Genomic DNA, 16,626 nt, shown 5'->3' with positions numbered 1-16,626 from the left:
TGAATAAAGGAGACGTTCGGAAACTTTTTGTAACTTACCCATGGATGTGATTATATAGGATAAAATGCAGGAGTCATTTCCAGAGGAGCAGGTTTTCGATTCTCCTTTACATACAGTGTCACTCAGCGATGTGCATTCAATACACGACAGAGAATAACCTGCGATAAAAAATACAGAGAAATCTCAGAATCAAAGGTTTCAAAAACATCACAAAACAGAAACGATTGTTGGATTTTGATGAGACGAGGATACATGAGAAAGCGTCCATGACAAGATAATGTCTTATCAAACACATTCGGCAGTTTGGTATGACCTATTGCCCCCTGCTGGACATAAATTGAAATGCAATGTGTTTGTTGAATTTTCAAGCAGAATTGAATAACAATTAACACAATTTTTTTTACTTGGTTCTTCCGCAATAAATGAAGTAAAAGCTGTTTAATGGTTATTGTTTGCTGCCAACACTTAAACACAGTAGCCAATCAATGCGCTCAGAAGCATGATGTATTTACTAACAGATTAGCAGGACAATGATGAAAATAGTATAACCACTGATACTGTGTATATGCTGTTACTGCACTAAGCAACTGACAGTGCGGACTACTTCACTACAGGAGTACACAGTGACTGCACCAGCAGAATAGTGAGTGCAGCTCTGGAGTATAATACAGGATGTAACTCAGGATCAGTAATGTATTGTATGTACAGTGACAGCACCAGCAGAATAGTGAGTGCAGCTCTGGAGTATAATACAGGATGTAACTCAGGATCAGTAATGTATGTACACAGTGACTGCACCAGCAGAATAGTGAGTGCAGCTTTGGAGTATAATACAGGATGTAACTCAGGATCAGTAATGTATTGTATGTACACAGTGACAGCACCAGCAGAATAGTGAGTGCAGCTCTGGGGTATAATACAGGATGTAACTCAGGATCAGTAATGTAATGTATGTACACAGTGACTGCACCAGCAGAATAGTGAGTGCAGCTCTGGGGTATAATACAGGATGTAACTCAGGATCAGTAATGTAATGTATGTACACAGTGACTGCACCAGCAGAATAGTGAGTGCAGCTCTATGGTATAATACAGGATGTAACTCAGGATCAGTAAAGTAATGTATGTACACAGTGACTGCACCAGCAGAATAATGAGTGCAGCTCTGGAGTATAATACAGGGTGTAACTCAGGATCAGTAATGTAATGTATGTACACAGTGACTGCACCAGCAGAATTGTGAGTGCAGCTCTGGGGTATAATACAGGAGGTAACTCAGGATCAGTAATGTAATGTATGTACACAGTGACTGCACCAGCAGAATAGTGAGTGCAACTCTGGGGTATAATACAGGATGTAATTCAGGATCAGTAATTTCATGTATGTACACAGTGACTGCACCAGCAGAATAGTGAGTGCAGCTCTGGGGTATAATACAGGATGTAACTCAGGATCAGTAAAGTAATGTATGTACACAGTGACTGCACCAGCAGAATAGTGAGTGCAGCTCTGGAGTGTAATACAGGAGGTAACTCAGGATCAGTAATATAATGTATGTACACAGTAACTGCCCCAGCAGAATAGTGAGTGCAGCTGTGGAGTGTAATACAGGAGGTAACTCAGGATCAGTAATGTAATGTATTTACACAGTGACTGCACCAGCAGAATTGTGAGTGCAGCTCTGGGGTATAATACAGGAGGTAACTCAGGATCAGTAATGTAATGTATGTACACAGTGACTGCACCAGCAGAATAGTGAGTGCAGCTCTGGGGTATAATACAGGATGTAACTCAGGATCAGTAATGTAATGTATGTACACAGTGACTGCACCAGCAGAATAGTGAGTGCAGCTCTGGGGTATAATACAGGATGTAACTCAGGATCAGTAATGTAAAGTATGTACACAGTGACTGCACCAGCAGAATAGTGAGTGCAGTTCTGGAGTATAATACAGGGTATAACTCAGGATCAGTAATGTAATGTATGTACACAGTGACTGCACCAGAAGAATAGTGAGTGCAGCTCTGGAGTATAATACAGGATGCAACTCAGGATCAGTAATGTAATGTATGTACTGTTGTGAATTTACCTTTTGGCTCCCTCTAGTGGCTACTAGTGATTTTACTCTGGGTATGTCTATCATCCCTTGTATGCTCACCTGGGTCGTTAGGTCAGGGGTGTTGCTATATAAGCTCCCTGGACCTTCAGTTCAATGCCTGGCAACGTTGATATCAGAGCCAATCTGTAGTGCTCTTGTCTACTGATCCTGGTTCCTGCGTGATTAAGCTAAGTCCGCTTTCTTGCTTTTTGCTATTTGTTTTTGTTTGCATTTTTGTCCAGCTTGTTCATTATCTGTATCCTTTCCTTGCTGGAAGCTCTAGGGAGGCTGGAGTTCTCCCCCCGGGCCGTTAGACGGTTCGGGGGTTCTTGAATCTCCAGTGTGGAATTTTGTTAGGGTTTTTGTTGACCATATAAGTTATCTTACTACATTCTGCTATTAGTAAGCGGGCCTTTGTTTTCCTCTTCTAGGGGTAGTTAGTCCTCCGGCTGGCGTGAGACATCTAGCGACCAACGTAGGCATGTTCCCCGGCTACTTCTAGTGTTGGCGTTAGGAGTAGATATATGGTCAACCCAGTTACCACTGCCCTATGAGCTGGATTTTTGTACTTCGCAGACTTGCTGATATCTCTGAGACCCTCGCCATTGGGGTCATAACAATGTACACAGTGACTGCACCAGCAGAATAGTGAGTGCAGTTCTGGAGTATAATACAGGATGTAACTCAGGATCAGTAATGTAATGTATGTACACAGTGACTGCACCAGCAGAATAGTGAGTGCAGCTCTGGGGTATAATACAGGATGTAACTCAGGATCAGAAATGTAATGTATGTACACAGTGAATGCACCAGCAGAATAGTGAGTGCAGCTCTGGAGTATAATACAGGGTGTAACTCAGGATCAGTAATGTAATGTATGTACACAGTGACTGCACCAGCAGACTAATGAGTGCAGCTCTGGAGTATAATACAGGAGGTAACTCAGGATCAGTAATGTAATGTATGTACACAGTGACTGCCCCAGCAGAATAGTGAGTGCAGCTCTGGAGTATAATACAGGAGGTAACTCAGGATCAGTAATGTAATGTATGTACACAGTGACTGCCCCAGCAGAATAGTGAGTGCAGCTCTGGAGTATAATACAGGAGGTAACTCAGGATCAGTAATGTAATGTATGTACACAGTGACTGCACCAGCAGAATAGTGAGTACAGCTCTGGGGTATAATACAGGATGTAACTCAGGATCAGTAAAGTAATGTATGTACACAGTGACTGCACCAGCAGAATAGTGAGTGCAGCTCTGGAGTGTAATACAGGAGGTAACTCAGGATCAGTAATATAATGTATGTACACAGTAACTGCCCCAGCAGAATAGTGAGTGCAGCTGTGGAGTGTAATACAGGAGGTAACTCAGGATCAGTAATGTAATGTATTTACACAGTGACTGCACCAGCAGAATTGTGAGTGCAGCTCTGGGGTATAATACAGGAGGTAACTCAGGATCAGTAATGTAATGTATGTACACAGTGACTGCACCAGCAGAATAGTGAGTGCAGCTCTGGAGTATAATACATAATACAGGATGTAACTCAGGATCCGTAATGTAATGTATGTACACAGTGACTGCACCAGCAGAATAGTGAGTGCAGCTCTGGAGTATAATACAGGATGTAACTCAGGATCCATAATGTAATGTATGTACTCAGTGACTGCACCAGCAGAATAGTGAGTGCAGCTCTGGAGTATAATACAGGATGTAACTCAGGATCCATAATGTAATGTATGTACACAGTGACTGCACCAGCAGAATAGTGAGTGCAGCTCTGGAGTATAATACATAATACAGGATGTAACTCAGGATCAGTAATGTAATGTATGTACACAGTGACTGCACCAGCAGAATAGTGAGTGCAGCTCTGGAGTATAATACAGGATGTAACTCAGGATCCATAATGTAATGTATGTACTCAGTGACTGCACCAGCAGAATAGTGAGTGCAGCTCTGGAGTATAATACAGGATGTAACTCAGGATCCATAATGTAATGTATGTACACAGTGACTGCACCAGCAGAATAGTGAGTGCAGCTCTGGAGTATAATACAGGAGGTAACTCAAGGATCAGTAATGTAATGTATGTACACAGTAACTGCACCAGCAGAATAGTGAGTGCAGCTCTTGATTATACTACAGGGTATCATTATAATTAATTGTAAAGGATAATAGAAGGAAAAAACAGGGAGATCAGCACTTCCAGCAGCTCAATAAAGCAAGGATTTTATTTAGGATTCATAAAAAGACAAATAGGGTTAAATACCTGATGCATTTCTGGTGTCCACGACACCATTATTCATAGTGCATCTCCTCCTCACTTTGCTCTGCTCTATCGTCCTCTAGGACACCGTTCTCTCTTAGTTCTGCTCCTTCCATTTTGACGGCTCCTTCTCTGTATCTTTTGCTATCCCTTACTCCTCTCCTCGTCCCCTTACTATTGGGGTTCCTAGGGCTCAGTTCTAGGCTCTCCTCTCTTTTTTCTATACTCTGCCCCATTGTGCAAAGCATCAGTAGATTTGGGTTCCAGTATCATCTCTATGCTGACAACACCCAATCATACACTTCTTCGTCTGACATCACCCCCACCATGATAAAAAATACCAAGGACTGAATGTCTGTTGTCTCTAACTTCATGTCATCCCGCTATCTGAAACTGAATCTCTCCAAAACTGAACTTCTTGTGTTTCCTCCCTCTACTAACCTTACTCTATCTGACATTGAAATTACCTTGGATAGTTTCCCCATAACTCCCAGAATCATGCTCGCTGTGTTGGGGTTATTTCTGACACAGAACTTTCCTTTACTCCCTATATCCGATCACTCGCTCATGTCACCTGCGTCTTAAAAACATCTCCAGAATCCATCCTCTACTCACCAGTGAATTTGCTAAAACTCTTACTGTCGCCCTTATTCATTCTCGTCTGGATTACTGCAACTCAATCTCTACTGATCGGTCTCCCTCTTTCTAAACTCTCTACTCTCCAATGCGGAAGCCAGGGTCGTATTTCTGTTCTGCCACTTCCCTGGAGCCTCCACCCTGTTCCAGTCATTACACTGGTTGCCCATTCGCTACAGAATACAATATAAATTCATATCTTTCACCCACAAAGATCTTGACAGTTCTGCACCACCCTATATCTCCTCCCTCACCCCTGTCTTTCTCTCTATACGTTACTTCCAATCTGAAACTGACCTACGACTAACATCGAAAAAAAAATTAATGAATGAATAAGGATTACAATCCGAAATGTGTTTGTTCTATCTGCAAATTCTTTTAACCCCATGCACGTTGTGCGATTTTTATGGATTACCAATAAAGAATATCATTTTTTACTGAAGACGGACACGCTGGATTTTCCATTATTTCATAAGACTAACATCCTCCAAAATTTGAACCTCGCACCTCCATCTCCAAGACTTCTCCCATGCTGCTCCAGTTTTCTGAAATGCGCTACCCCACACAATCTGACTGTTACCTAGCCTCCACCTTTTTAAATATTATTCAGAAACAGGTCCCTCCTCCATGCACATGATAACGGCACTTAAACACACTCCCACCCTAACCTTACAAGCATGGTAAGCTCCGACCACCCCGTTTGTTATAAAGGGTAATACTCAGCATACGCATAACTCTGAGCCGGGACGGAGAAGTGAATGCAGACTCGGGATGGGTGAGTTCTATCTAGTTTTCTCATTTTATATTTCTGCAATCACTTTTTTTTGTGAAAAACTATTTTAAACTGAAAGACTTCAAAAACGATTACCACTTCCAGCATTGACATGCTGCCTATCCTATGCATTTCAGAATGTTTGCCTCCTTCCTGTCTTAAAGAGTAACCATTGTTTAAATTTTTAGTTCATAAATCCATAGTGCACATGAAAATAAGCAACTTTGTAATATACAGTGGGGCAAAAAAGTATTTAGCCAGTCAGCAATAGTGCAAGTTCCACCACTTAAAAAGATGAGAGGCGTCTGTTATTTACATCATAGGTAGACCTCAACTATGGGAGACAAACTGAGAAAAAAAAATCCAGAAAATCACATTGTCTGTTTTTTTATCATTTTATTTGCATATTATGGTGGAAAATAAGTATTTGGTCAGAAACAAAATTTCATCTCAATACTTTGTAATATATCCTTTGTTGGCAATGACAGAGGTCAAACATTTTCTGTAAGTCTTCACAAGGTTGCCACACACTGTTGTTGGTATGTTGGCCCATTCCTCCATTCAGATCTCCTCTAGAGCAGTGATGTTTTTGGCTTTTCGCTTGGCAACACGGACTTTCAACTCCCTCCAAAGGTTTTCTATAGGGTTGAGATCTGGAGACTGGCTAGGCCACTCCAGGACCTTGAAATGCTTCTTACGAAGCCACTCCTTCGTTGCCCTGGTGGTGTGCTTTGGATCATTGTCATGTTGAAAGACCCAGCCACGTTTCATCTTCAATGCCCTTGCTGATGGAAGGAGGTTTGCACTCAAAATCTCACGATACATTGCCCCATTCATTCTTTCATGTACCCGGATCAGTCGTCCTGGCCCCTTTGCAGAGAAACAGCCCCAAAGCATGATGTTTCCACCACCATGCTTTACAGTAGGTATGGTGTTTGATGGATGCAACTCAGTATTCTTTTTCCTCCAAACACGACAAGTTGTGTTTCTACCAAACAGTTCCAGTTTGGTTTCATCAGACCATAGGACATTCTCCCAAAACTCCTCTGGATCATCCAAATGCTCTCTAGCAAACTTCAGACGGGCCCGGACATGTACTGGCTTAAGCAGTGGGACACGTCTGGCACTGCAGGATCTGAGTCCATGGTGGCGTAGTGTGTTACTTATGGTAGGCCTTGTTACATTGGTCCCAGCTCTCTGCAGTTCATTCACTAGGTCCCCCCGCGTGGTTCTGGGATTTTTGCTCACCGTTCTTGTGATCATTCTGACCCCACGGGGTGGGATTTTGCGTAGAGCCCCAGATCGAGGGAGATTATCAGTGGTCTTGAATGTCTTCCATTTTCTAATTATTACTCCCACTGTTGATTTCTTCACTCCAATCTGGTTGGCTATTGCAGATTCAGTCTTCCCAGCCTGGTGCAGGGCTACAATTTTGTTTCTGGTGTCCTTTGACAGCTCTTTGGTCTTCACCATAGTGGAGTTTGGAGTCAGACTGTTTGATGGTGTGCACAGGTGTCTTTTTATACTGATAACAAGTTTAAACAGGTGCCATTACTACAGGTAATGAGTGGAGGAAAGAGGAGACTCTTAAAGAAGAAGTTACAGGTCTGTGAGAGCCAGAAATCTTGATTGTTTGTTTCTGACCAAATACTTATTTTCCACCATAATATGCAAATAAAATGATAAAAAAACAGACAATGTGATTTTCTGGATTTTTTTTTCTCAGTTTGTCTCCCATAGTTGAGGTCTACCTATGATGTAAATTACAGACGCCTCTCATCTTTTTAAGTGGTGGAACTTGCACTATTGCTGACTGACTAAATACTTTTTTGCCCCACTGTATCTTATCAGAGAAATCTGCTTCGTTCTCTGCCAGAATTGATCATTTCTTATCAAAATTTGTAATCAGTGAAGAGAGACCTTTCCATGGCTGAAACAGGAGATGGCAGTTGCTATGGATACAGTTCTTTGTAGTAGGAGGAGGGAGGAGCTAAAGGCAGAGCATAGAACCTTATCAGAATAAATAATCTTTTCAGGAAAAGAACAAAGCAGATTTCTCTGATAAAATATATTACAAAGTTGCTTATTTTCATGTGTACTATTGATTTATGAAATAAAAATTAAAGCGACAGTTACTCTTTAAGTATTTCATTTAGTGCAGATTATGGTGCTGTGTTTGTTTTTTGTCTTTAGGAGAATGGGGTTGAGTCGAAATACCAACTCCTCACTTATGCACAGTTGCATTGTTATATTCACTCGCTAATGCTGAGTAACATCAGACACCCTTCTCTACATTTATGTTGCTTTTTAGTCATTTCATGCCCTATACTCCACTTACATCTGGAGCTGCACCCAGAATTCTGCTGGCTGCTGTTTGGAATTTATTAGTGTGGAAGGATGCATTCCTAACAGCTGACCTCCTGCCATTCACAGCAATTGGTTGCATTGTGGAAAGTACAGTCCTTCTGCTGTACACTGTCTCTGCTGCAAAGTGGACATTGGCCAGCAGGAGGCTCCAGCGAGATGTGATATCCTGACAACTGACAAGTAACAGCCGGACTGGGAACTCTGAATGTAACTGCAGCCTAGGAGATAAATAGATGTGACTCCTTATTAGTTCCAAAAGGTGAGATATTTAACAAAATGTTGGAAGTTTACCATTCATATTTGTAGAATCTACTATATAATTGTCTAAGGGGTACTTCCATCTTTCTGTCTGTCCTTCTGTGTTTCTGTCTGCAACTTCCGTCACAGAAATCCCGCGTCGCTGATTGGTCTCGCCAGCTGCCTGTCCTGGCTGCCACGACCAATCAGCGATGGGCACACGAGAATTAGTCCCTGCCTACTCTCGTCCATTCTCGTCCGGCGCCCGCTCCATACTCCCCTCCAGTCAGCGCTGACAAAGGGTTAATGACAGCGTTAACGGACCGCGCTATGCCGCAGGTAACGCACTCTGTTAACGCTGCTATTAACCCTGTGTGACCAACTTTTTACTATTGATGCTGCCTATGCAGCATCAATAGTAAAAAGATCTAATGTTAAAAATAATAATAAAAAAAACCCCGTATATTCTCATCTTCCATCGAGGCGTGCGCGGCTGCCGCCATCTTCCGTTCCCAGAGATATATTGTGAAATTACCCAGAAGACTTAGCTGTCTCGTGAGACCGCTACGTCATCAGGGTAATTTCACAAAGCATCCTGGGAACGGAAGATGGCGGCAGCCACGTGTGCATCGACAGAGCTTCGGTGGACGACGGAGGATGAGTATAGAACAATTTTTTATTTTAATTATTTTTTTAAACAGGGATATGGTGCCCACACTCCTAAATACTACGTGGGCTGTGTTATATACTGCGTGGGCTGCGTTATATACTACATGGCTGCTATATACTACGTGGGCTGCGTTATATACTACATGGCTGCTATATACTACGTGGGCTGTGTTATATACTGCGTGGGCTGTGTTATATACTGTGTGGGCTGTGTTATATACTAAATGGTTGCTATATACTATGTGGGCAGTGTTATATGCTACGTGGGCTGCGTTATATACTACATGGCTGCTATATACAATGTGGGCAGTGTTATATACTATGTGTCCTGCATTATATACTACATGGCTGCTGTATACTATGTGGGCAGTGTTATATGCTACGTGGGCTGCGTTATATACTACATGGCTGCTTTATACAACGTGGGCAGTGTTATATACTACGTGGCCTGCGTTATATACTACATGGCTGCTATATACTACATGGGCTGTGTTGTATACTATGTGGGCAATGTTATATACTGTGTGGGCTGTGTTATATACTGTGTGGGCTGTTTTATATACTGCGTGTGCTGCGTTATATACTACATGGTTGCTATATACTGCGTGGGCTGTGTTATATACTACATGGCTGCTATATACTGCGTGGGCTGCATTATATACTACATGGCTGCTATATACTACGTTGGCAGTGTTATATACTACGTGGCCTGCGTTATATACTACATGGCTGCTATATACTACGTGGGCAGTGTTACATACTGCGTGGGCTGCATTATATACTACATGGCTGCTATATACTACGTGGGCTGTGTTATATACTGCATGGCTGCTATATACTACGTGGGAATGTTATATACTATGTGGGCAGTGTTATATACTGCATGGCCACTGTTATATACTGCGTGGCCTGTATTAACGCATCGGGTAATCTACAATATGTCGTGGCCTGTGCTATATACTATGTGGCTGCTATATACACACATACATACATATTCTAGAATACTTGATGCGTTAGAATCAGGCCACCATCTAGTAAGAATTATAAATGTGAAGGACGCCAGTCATTTTTACGCCAATGTTGTTGAAGAGTCCTATTTTTTATTTAGAAGTTGTTCAAAATTTTTTTGATATTTCAAACCGTTTTAGACCAGAAAACCATTTTTGTCGTCTCGGTGTTTCATGATAATAAGTTATTTCCTGTCTATTGGACTGGATGGCAGTCAGGCCATATATCCATATTTAGAGGATAATGAAAAGACACAATGGGTCCCCCTCTTCCTGATGTTGACTCATTCCACCACTTCAGAGGAGACAATGAGTCTATTCGGCCACTTTCATCATCTTAGTAGAGCTTCGTAGAGCCTTTAAGGAATCCAATGAATAACAGATATTGGGTAACTGATTTTGGAACCTTGATCGCCACTAGCATCTATTGTTTCTCTCTTTCTGGTATAGTTGGACTTCATAATATCTGGAATCTGCCATTTGTTTAGCACATTATAAGTAATATTTTTTAGTTCACCTATGAACCCAGTTATTCCTCTTCCCCAGATGGTGTGTAGACCCAGCCAAGTTACATGCTGCACCCTAATTCCTTCTCAGGACAGGGGAGCGCCATCTTCGCGTTGAGGTTGTAGGTTAACATTCCAAAAATTCTTCCAAAGTTCCTAATAAATTCTGGGGTATAGACATTGCTTTAGGATAATCTCAAATGCAGGTTAAGACCACTACGAACCACATCTATCTGAGGAATGAATAATGAGAACAAGTCTACAGTTGCTCTAAATGAAGAAGTGACTTGACTTGAGTTTCTCGATTTGAATTGTGGTGGCTCAGTAGTTAGCACTCTTGATTTTGCAAAGCTAGGATCCTGGGTTCAAATTCCACCAAAGGCAAAATCTAAAAGAAGTTTTTATGTTATCACCGTGTTTGTGTGCGTCTCCTCCTATGCTCCAAAGACTTGCTGATTTGTGAGCCCCAATGGAAACATCAATGACCATATCAGTAGAATGTCATGCAATATGGTGGCACAATAAAAGATAGCAAAATAAATAGATTCTTTCCATAGATATCTCTATAAGGGTTCTGAAGATAATCAATCATGATTCAGCTATTTTATGTAACTATAAAGAGGTGAATGGAAAAAATGTCTCCATTTATAAAGGTCATGAGATGGTGCAAAGTCGTTGAGATAGACAGACATGCGTCCCAACGGTTGACCCTGCAATCAAAAGACATTTATGGAAAAATCTGCAGATATTCTACAAATGTCTGACATGGGAATGACTTTTAAATATCTCCATATCTTAGGTTTTTGTTAAATAAATCCTCCAGCTAATATCTAGAGTTCAGTCTTCAATAAAATACTGTTACACTAGGCTCCATCTCTATAATCCCTGCTTCAGATAAATCCAACAATAGAGAGGGATTGTCTTCTGAATAGGTGAATGATGGGGATCCATATGCCCCTGGAAGTTATCACTGGGGAATGGTGCCCGCTACAGGTGAAATGTAGAATTATGTGCAGTCCATTCAATTGAAAGGTCAATCGTGTGTACAGAAATGGTCAAATCCACCAGAGTGAAAGTCAGCTCTCCACTTTGTCCACTAGATAGGGAATATAAGGTGGATCCTTATACATGAACTAATAAGTCAAATGGAAAGGGGTTGACTTCATGAGACAACGCCAAGCAGGATCGTGTTAGTTTTGACTCGTGCATAGTTCCCCGACCCTGTCTGCACACAGAACACGGACGCTCTACAGAAGAATTCCATACCCTGACACTATGTCTCTGGCACCGGACTAAGGAATCTGGAATGTTGAAGTCACAGTAACGGGACATGCTCTGAAGTATTAATAAACCAGAAGGACGTGAACTCCCTGACTGTACGAGAGGCCAAAAGACACATTCCACAATGCAATTAAGTGCAGGAGTTCAAAGGAAGAAAGATGGTAAAAAGAGGAATGGCTTCACGAGAGCCGAGGAATATTAAAGGTCCTAACTTGTAGCAAAAAAGGGTGACAGTGACAGTCTGAGCCGACCACTGGACAAGACCATAATGCATTCCTATCATACTCGTTACATACAGAACTGCAAATCCCAACTTGACCATAGTACATTCCTATCATACTCTCTACATTGACCACTGCAATTCCCAAATGTGACTAATCACTGGAAATGACCATTATACAATTGTATTGGACTTTTTATGTAGAATACTACAGCCCAAAATATTTATTAGTAGAACACTACAACTCCCAACATAGCCCAAGCACAGCCCAAACTCTGGCTCCTTATGAATTGTATTATACGCTAATTGCTCTCTGTAGTCATCTAATATCTCATTTTTCATTTCTCCATTAAGGTTGGTCTGCAGTGGACCGTTGATGTGCACGGCAGAGATACCAAACACATTGGGTGTGGTCACGCAGTCACTGTATCACCCGATATATTTGGCAACGGCCCAACTCTCTTCTGGCAACGATCCCTTGTCATCTCCCTGCGATCACTACTATAGACCAGTGAAACTCTAGAAATAGATCCAAGTCCTGTCCCAGCTCAGAAACACAAACAACAAAAAAAACAAAATGTTCCATCTAGAGGAAATACATTTCTAAAGGCCACATTCACATGTTCAGTATTTGGTCAGTATTTTGCATCAGCATTTGTAAGCCAAAATCAGGAAGGGATAAAAATTCAGAATTGGTGACGTTCTCCTCTTATACTTTTCCTCTGATTGTTCTTCACCTGGTTTTGGCTTACAAATAATGATGTAAAATACTGCCCACATGCTGAACGTGTGAACATAGCCTTAAAGGGGTTGCTTGGCCTTATGATATTGCTGACGTGTCCGACACCCAGGATGTGAGTGGAGCAGTTCTATTCACATATATTGATCAAGACCAAGGCATACGTCTCAGCTCCTATTTGGATAAATAGGAGCTGAGCTTTAATTCTTGGCAATGGTAACTTCAAAAATGTTCCTGCTCTGTATACAGCTGGCACCAGAGCTGAAAACAACTAATTGGTGGATGTTGAATCTGAAATTGATGACCTGTCTGTCCAAATGATCCTAAGCATAGGTCACCAATATCAAAAGGATGGACAACCCTTTTAAACTTAAAGTGAACCTATCTGCAGGATTTTGCTCAGTAAACTACAGACACTGTCAGGTTGGCACCATGATGCTGATTAAAATGAGACATTGGTTGATGATATTTGTCTTGTGGTTCTCGCTTAATCTGTATTTGCAATTTTCAGTTGATGCGATTCTCGTGCTCTTTGATGACCTGTGGGAGGGGCTTTATTTGGTGCTCTTTTTTCATATTCATCCTTATGAGTTTATGACAGGTCACTGGTCCTTCACTGACTTGCCCCTATTTTACATACTGCATACATGTATGGTGGCTTTGAAAAAAAAAATGTAGCTACAGCAAAATGGCAACAGCAGCGACGTATGCACAGTAGCATCTATCGCTTACCGATAGATGATACTGCGCAAGTGCTGCCGCTGGCACCATTTTGCTGCAGCCCAATTTTTTTTCATCCAGTAAAATGGGGCCACCGGTGGCGGTGGTGCTTATTTTTAATGGAGGCTTCTTTAAAACGGTTGTCCCATCCGGCACATTCATATCATATTTACAAGATCCCACACACATGTATTTCAAGAAAAGGGGCCCCATCATAAGCATTTAGGAATGGAAAGATGTTAACAAATATATTACTTTTTCTATTTATTTTTATGGTAGCTCCTAAAAGTGCAGATCCACCAGTATATGAACCTATCATAGAAATTAAAGGAGAGTGCTGAAGACACCTTCAGTTCCTGACACAAGGCGGTCTCATTCTTGAGAAAGACCCAGGATCCAATTATGGAACCCACATGAAACAGACATTGATAGCATATACAAAGGTACTGCAAAAGCTATCAAAATAAATGAAATCACACTTTCCCCTGTCCCAAAAATCCACTGCCTCGGTGTAACCCTTGACTCTGCCCTGTACTTCAAACCGCTCATCCATGATCTCGCCATCTCCTGTCACCTCCAGCTCAAAAATATTTCCAGACTCCGTACTTTCCTCAACCCTCACTCTACCAAAATGCTTGTGCATACCCTAATCATCTCCCGCCTCGACTACTGAAGCATCCTCCTTTGTGGCCTACCTTCTAACACTCTCCCACCTGTCCAGTCCGCCGTTAACTCTGCTGCCCAACTAATTAATCTCTCTCCTCACTACACTCCTGCTTCCCCTCTTTGCAAATCCCTTCACTGGCTACCAATTTACCAGCGTATCCAGTTTAAACTACTAATACTGACCTACAAAGCCATCCATAACCCTTCTCCTCCGTATATTTCCAAAATAATCTCTCAATTTCTTCCCTCACGCAATCTCCGGTCCTTCCAAGAGCTCCTTTTCTCCTCCACGCTTATTTGCTCCTCACCCAATCGCCTCCAAGACTTCTCCCGAATATCCCCCATCCTCTGGAATTCTGTGCCCCAATATGTCTACCACATTTGGATCCTTCAAAATAAACCTGAAAACCCACCTCTTCAAGAAAGCTTGCAACCTGTAATGACCACACGGCCACCTCCATACCATCGAAAGCTACTGCAACCCTCGACCTACTGTATCCTTCCTCACCATCCTGTAGAATGTAAGCCCGCAAGGGCAGGGTCCTCTCCCCTCTGTACCAGTCTGTCATTGTTAGTTTCTTTACTGCAAGTGATATTTGTATTTTGATGTAGCCCCTTCTCATGTACAGCACCATGGAATTAATGGTGCAATAGAAATAAATAAATAATAATAATAATACTGTAATAGAGGCAACACTTTCATATTGTTCACATTTATGAATGCTTTTCATAGGGATTTCACCTAAGGAGATAGGGACACATTGAAAAATTAAAATGGAGCTCTACTCATGTATACCCCCCTTTCCCATGTACACCAACCTGTCATTCATGCATTTAAACGTCTTGTGACAAGGACAGAAATGCCCTTTTACCCATTGACCCCATATGAATTCTTTCTATCACCTCACTAACCCAACTTGTTATCCTTATAGAAGAATCATCAAAAGTTACCAAAATTATTTTAACTGGAAGAAGATGATTGCCTCCTTAAAGTCAAAAAAGAAACATTTGTCAGAACTCAAAGTAAGATAAAAGTTTCTGCCAATGGTATAAAGAAAATATTATGGTCATCAGATTTTACCACGACTTTTAGAAAACTAGATAAAACAAGAGTAGAGAGGATGATACAACCTTAAACTTTACAACATCCATTCATCTTGTGGTTTCTTGGTTTCCTTCATATCTGAGGCTTGTGGTTTTTACACATCTTCTGAGTGTAACAGCTGCAACCACTTGTCTTATCTCTGCACAATCTTCATGTTATATCACTTTTCAGAACACCCACAAAGCATCATAAAATACTTAACCTTAACTTAAAAAACACATTATTTCTCATATTCATCTTCAACTAGACCCGCCATCTAAATGTTGATTAAAAACAGATGTATTCATATTTTCTATTTTATAATTTAGAAATCTATCTTATAAAACAGGCAGGTTCACATATAGATGCAGAGGTTGATAACACAACATGAATTAAGTGCTGTTGATAATGATGACGTAAATCAAAAGAATTAAAGAAAAACTTCCTACATTCTAGAGATTTATTTATCTATCAGAAGGGCTGAAAATGGAGGTGTAGCAGACCTGAGTTTGTCATATTACTATTATTATTTGTTACTTGTGGTTTTCTATAAGGAACTAATTGCTTTATGAGCTTTGGATGAAGAATATTTTAGCCGAGAGCTTAGTACTTATTGCCTAAGCTACATATTACATTGAGAATATCATTGAGAGGAATGAGTAGTCCCCTTCTATTTATATGCACTCCATACCAGCTCAGTGGTCATATTACAGAAATCATTGCTTCATATGATTTCCTTTAAAAAAAAATAACTGTCCTTACCTGTGGCTGCAATAGCAGACAGGAGGCAGGTGATCAGCAGACAGGAGCTCATTGTCCCCTCGGCTTCCAGGACTATTATAGCAAAAGAGCTTTGATCTCAGCTGTCCGTGCTCTGTTATAATTCATCCATGGGTGTTGCCAGAACTCGGCAGATGGGATAGGGAGGGGAATACACCAGGAGATGACATGTTCCATTAACACAACTCAAGGTTTACATGTTTATTTTTCTATTATAAACCCCTCTCTGACCACCAAAAAAATTTTGCTAAATTTTCAAATTTGTATTTGCAAATGCAAAAAGGAAAATAGTATGAAATTATAATTATCTACTTTTGTATAACATTTTTGTTTTAAAGGAATGCTATGTGTACAAACTGAAGCGCTGCATAATATGTTAGCACTCTATATTAAAAAAAAGATTATTATCATTATTATTATTATTATTATTATTATTAAAATTGTTAAATTGTGTAATGCCTGGTGTAGGTGCAAAACGTGATACATAGCCTCAAAAAAGAAAGATTTATTTTGTCATGGTTCTGAAACTGTCCAAAAAATTGTATTTTTTTTCTGGTGTTTTATTTTTTT

General features: G+C 40.9%; 1 protein-coding gene across 1 annotated transcript in view; it reads right to left on the bottom strand.

The window, feature by feature from the left end:
* Positions 1-16,169, bottom strand: part of LOC143770479 (phospholipase A2 inhibitor and Ly6/PLAUR domain-containing protein-like) — a 29,750-nt gene extending 13,581 nt beyond the window's left edge. The window contains exons 1-2 of the mRNA XM_077260122.1: positions 16,039-16,169; positions 39-158 (exon numbers count right to left, since the gene is read on the bottom strand). Of these exons, the coding sequence (XP_077116237.1) occupies positions 39-158; positions 16,039-16,090 (172 nt within the window). The 5' untranslated portion in view covers positions 16,091-16,169. The remainder of the gene's footprint in view (positions 1-38; positions 159-16,038) is intronic.
* Between the last annotated feature and the right edge of the window lie 457 nt (positions 16,170-16,626).

This window comes from Ranitomeya variabilis, chromosome 4 (genome assembly GCF_051348905.1).
Source record: "Ranitomeya variabilis isolate aRanVar5 chromosome 4, aRanVar5.hap1, whole genome shotgun sequence".
Taxonomy (NCBI): Eukaryota; Metazoa; Chordata; class Amphibia; order Anura; family Dendrobatidae; genus Ranitomeya; species Ranitomeya variabilis.
This window is presented reverse-complemented; position numbering and strand designations above follow the sequence as displayed.